This window comes from Octopus bimaculoides, chromosome 9, assembly GCF_001194135.2.
Source record: "Octopus bimaculoides isolate UCB-OBI-ISO-001 chromosome 9, ASM119413v2, whole genome shotgun sequence".
In the NCBI taxonomy this organism is placed as follows: Eukaryota; Metazoa; Mollusca; class Cephalopoda; order Octopoda; family Octopodidae; genus Octopus; species Octopus bimaculoides.
The window spans coordinates 16500590-16505101 of NC_068989.1; the positions used below are offsets into that span (position 1 = coordinate 16500590).

Genomic DNA, 4512 nt, shown 5'->3' on the forward strand with positions numbered 1-4512 from the left:
TATATATATAGGGTCATCTCATAAATAATGTGGCTTTTTTCAGTTGCATAAACTACCTGCATCAACTTGCTATAAAACCAGGTAGCAATTTTACCTTGTACTTATTCTTAGTGCAAGTTTTGAAGAGTACAGTTCGATTTTAACAGTTATTTTTTCAAAACTATAATGGAAGTGACAAAGGAACATATTCGGCATATTTTGCTATATGAGTTCAATAAAGGCAACAACGCAACAGAAAGTGTGAAGGATATTAATGCAGTATATGGAGATTGGACAATAAGCATAAACCTGTGTCAACAGTGGTTCCCGAAATTCTGAACCAGAAACTACAGCCTAGAAGACAAGCCTCATCCTGGACGATCTGTAGAGCTCAACAAGGACATCCTGCAAACACTGGTGAAGCAAAATCTCCCCGTAATTGTTGAAGAACTAGCAGAGAAGCTTGGATTTGGTCATTCAACCATTCATTGACATCTGTGTGCCATCAGAAAACAACCATTTTTGGTTTGAAGACAACAGGTGTTCTTCCATCAGGATAATGGTCGACCTCATACAGTAAGGATGACATTCCAAAGACTGGAGCAGTTTGAATGGGAAACGATGCCCCACTCACCATCTGATTATCACTTATTCTGCTGTCTTCAAAATCATTTGGACGGAAAAAATTATGAATTCTGTAGACGAGGTCAGAACAGTACTGGAGGAGTATTTTTTGTCACAGACAAGTGAATTTTGGAAGAGCGACCTTGCAAGTCTACTAGATAGATGGAAGAGCAGTGTAGAAAATGAAGGAGAGCATATTTTAGGTTGAGAAAGAACTTTGTTTATCTTAATTTTGAAAAATAAAAGAAGTAAAAAAAAATGCATTATTTATGGGATAACCCAGTATATATATATATATATATATATATATATATATATATATTTGTAGAAAAGCAACAAAAATTCAATAGGTTATAGCAGTATGTACGTTTCGTACAAGCTCCATTTATTCATGTAGTGAGAACACTACATAGAATGTACAATGAAAATGTACTCCTCAGCTGCATAATGGAATTTCATTTTAGAAAGTCATATGTGTGTATGTATGTGTATGCATGTTTATATCATCCTCATCATCATCATCGAACCAGATGACCGCACCAGGCTCCAATCTCATCTGGCAGAGTTTCTATAGCTGTATATATGAATATATATATATAAATCATATTTATTCAAATAGCATTTGTAACTCAATGAGGGAACAGCCCAATAGCTGTCAAACTGTGTATACTAAGGTTTTGAAAGCAGAACATTCTACAACTAGAACATATTTTGATCCTAGATCAGCTTTATCATGCTTGACCTAAGACTAAACAACAACAGTAACAATAATAATTTGTAGAAATTAGAGGAAAATATATCATCATAATGTGTGTGTATGTGTGTGCGCACAGACTCGTGCGTACGTGCATGCATGCGTACATGCATGCGCGCGTGCATGTGTGTGTTCTAGAAAGACTAACAAGAAATCTGTGTCATACTGCATCATTGATAGTTCAATATGTTCGTTCCTACATTCATTTCAATAATTCTTACATCACCATACAGTTGGAATCAGAAATATTGATATATATTTTAATATTTGTGCATGAAGATTACGTTGCTTCCAATATATTCTTTTAAGCTTAACTGTACATATATTTTAATAAACCTCTATCTCAGGATATCAAGCACTACGGTGACATTAATATTCATGTATCATTAAGATAGAACTAATAGACAGAATCTTTTGAAAATCAGATAGATTGCTTTATGGTAATCATTCCAGCTGTCTGCACTCTGAAGTCATATTCTGCCGAGTCAACTTTGCCGTTCATCCTTTCATGGTCAATAAATAAAATACCAGTCCTATTCTGGAGTTGATTCTTCTCGTTTTCTAATCATTTCTTTTTCTGTGTGCCTTTTTCTATCCTTCTTGAAGAAATCAGCTGTAGTCAGACCTTCAGACAGATGGGTTCTGCCAGGTGAAACAAAAGCCCAAAGCATATTGCAGATTATGACAGTACCCTTACAACTCCATGAAGAAGTTGAAAGCCCATGGCATAGCAAAATATCATTAGAATATAGCATTGCCTGCATTACAAGATTTGATTTAATTAAATATGCATATGCACGTGTGTGTGCATGTGTGTGTGTGCATGTGTGTGAGTGTCTGTGTGTGTGTGCTTGTGTGTCTACATGCATGTGCCATTGTTATTGTTGTTTAACCCTGGACATTTAGATTGAACTGAGTTGAACTGAGCTCAAAGGCATTCTCACCTTGATGATCCATTTTTTAAAAAAATATGTAGGTCTACATTGTTATAAGGTGTTTCCCTTTTTCGTTGAAATATAAAATAGGATATGAGAAAATTTGACCATAATTTCTAGCAAGCCAGATGACCATGTAAAAATATCTGTTATCTCAACTACTTGCGACGTTTCGTAGAAATTTCAATTTTAACTCTAATGACTACATACCATGTCCAAATAGGGAATACTGATATTGAAATTCTTGTTGGTCTCTGCATTCCACACAGCCCGGATGTTTGTAATATACAAGAGACCTAGGTTACCCTGAAAGAAAAAATAAATAGCAATGATGATAATGATAGTCATGATCATAATAATAATGGTTTCAAATTTTGGCACAAGGCCAGCAGTTTCATGGGCGGGAGTAAGCCAATTACATTGACCCCAGTATTCAACTGGTACTTACTTTATCAAACTCGAAAGGACAAAAGGCAAAGCTGACCTCAGCAGAATCTGAACACTGAATGTAAAGACAATCGAAATCTCACTAAGCATTTTGCCCAATGTGCTAACAATTCTACCAGCTCACCACCTTAATAATAATAATAATAATAATTTCTACTATAGGCACAAGGCCTGGAATTTGGGGGACAGTATAAGCTAATTACACTGACCCCAATACTCAACTGGTCCTCATCTTATTGACCGTGAAAGGATGAAAGGCAAAGTCAACCGTGACAGAATCTGAACTCAGAAGGTAAACAGAGACAAAACATTTAGCATTTTGTCCAACATGCTAACGGTTCTTCTAGCTTGCCATCTTAATAATGATAATAATAATGATGATGATTTCTTTTCAGGGTGGAAGATGACTTTAGTTGCCAAACTTTGGTGTCTGGGGGTGCTTCAGAATATTCTGAGTGGGCACTAATTTGTAATAATGCTAAAGTGGAGTCACTAAAGTGGAGTAAACCTAAGAGTGCACCACTGAAGAGTGAGGGGGCAATACCATCCAGTGCACCCCCTTAGCGACAGGCATGCTCTGTAGTACTTATTCACTGCTAAATGAACTGAGTCATTTAACTCCAAGACAGCCTAAATTATAGAAAACCTATACTGAAAGGCATTTCTAATCAGGACCATGCAGCTTATGTTTTTATCTCTATGATTACATTACCTGTGGAATGTCATTATTAAAGTAACAGAGTGGGATTTGAGAGGAATTTGGCTACTTTTATCCACCTGGATAAGTATCCACAAAGAGGCTTTCCTCGTTCCCCTAACCCCTCAGTTGGTTATTCAAAGCCTCATTGACTCATTCACATGTATTTTTAGAGTATAAAAATAGAATATAAATTACCCGATCACAACTTAAATTCCAAACGCCGTTTATTTTATCACAAATCTCTTCTTTTGGGAGAAGCATCAATTCATAATTCTGCATTAAATTAGTCCTCAATTTCAGCTCTCGGCATAAGGAAGATGATCTGAAGGCCCTGGTAATGAAACAAGAAGTGTATCAATCAAGCCTGTTATTTCAAACAATAAACAGAAATCCATACATATACATTTACAACTATATACTATTTCCTGTGTCTCTCCTCGTTTTTCTCCCTCACTCTTTACCACTTCCCCAACTCTGCGCAAAATACATTGCCCAGTCCTTTCTCCACAGAAGTGCCCACCTCTAGAATTCTTTCTGCACCATTGATTATTCTGCAAACATCAACCAAAAATATTCAAGCTGAACAACCATTGCATCAACTCTACATAGTTGTTTGACCAGCTGAAAATAATAGGTCAAATCTACAAATTTCAACCTACAATTTTGAAGAATGTATTCCTAGATACACAAGGCCTGAATAAAGGATCGGCAGGCATGGCTGAAATACATTTGATTGTAGATATGTTCAATCAGGGCTAATCTGGGGCTTTGCACTCCATCGCTTACGACGTTGAGGGTTCCAGTTGATCCGATCAACGGAACAGCCTGCTCGTGAAATTAACATGCAAGTGGCTGAGCACTCCACAGACACGTGTACCCTTAACATAGTTCTCGGGGATATTCAGCATGACACAGTGTGACAAGGCTGACCCTTTGAATTACAGGCACAACAGAAACAGGAAGTAAGAGAAGGTTGTGGTGGAAGAGTACAGCAGGGTTTGCCACCATCCCCTGCCGGAGCCTCGTGGAGCTTTAGATGATTTTGCTCAATAAACACTCACAACGCCCAGTTC

At 37.1% G+C, this 4512-nt stretch overlaps 1 protein-coding gene across 1 annotated transcript in view; it reads right to left on the bottom strand.

The window, feature by feature from the left end:
- The window catches only part of LOC106869652 (Bardet-Biedl syndrome 5 protein homolog), a 26787-nt gene that overhangs the window by 8615 nt on the left and 13660 nt on the right, over window positions 1–4512 (bottom strand). The window contains exons 7-8 of the mRNA XM_014915472.2: window positions 3635–3770; window positions 2503–2598 (exon numbers count right to left, since the gene is read on the bottom strand). Coding sequence (XP_014770958.1) covers window positions 2503–2598; window positions 3635–3770 — 232 coding nt within the window. The remainder of the gene's footprint in view (window positions 1–2502; window positions 2599–3634; window positions 3771–4512) is intronic.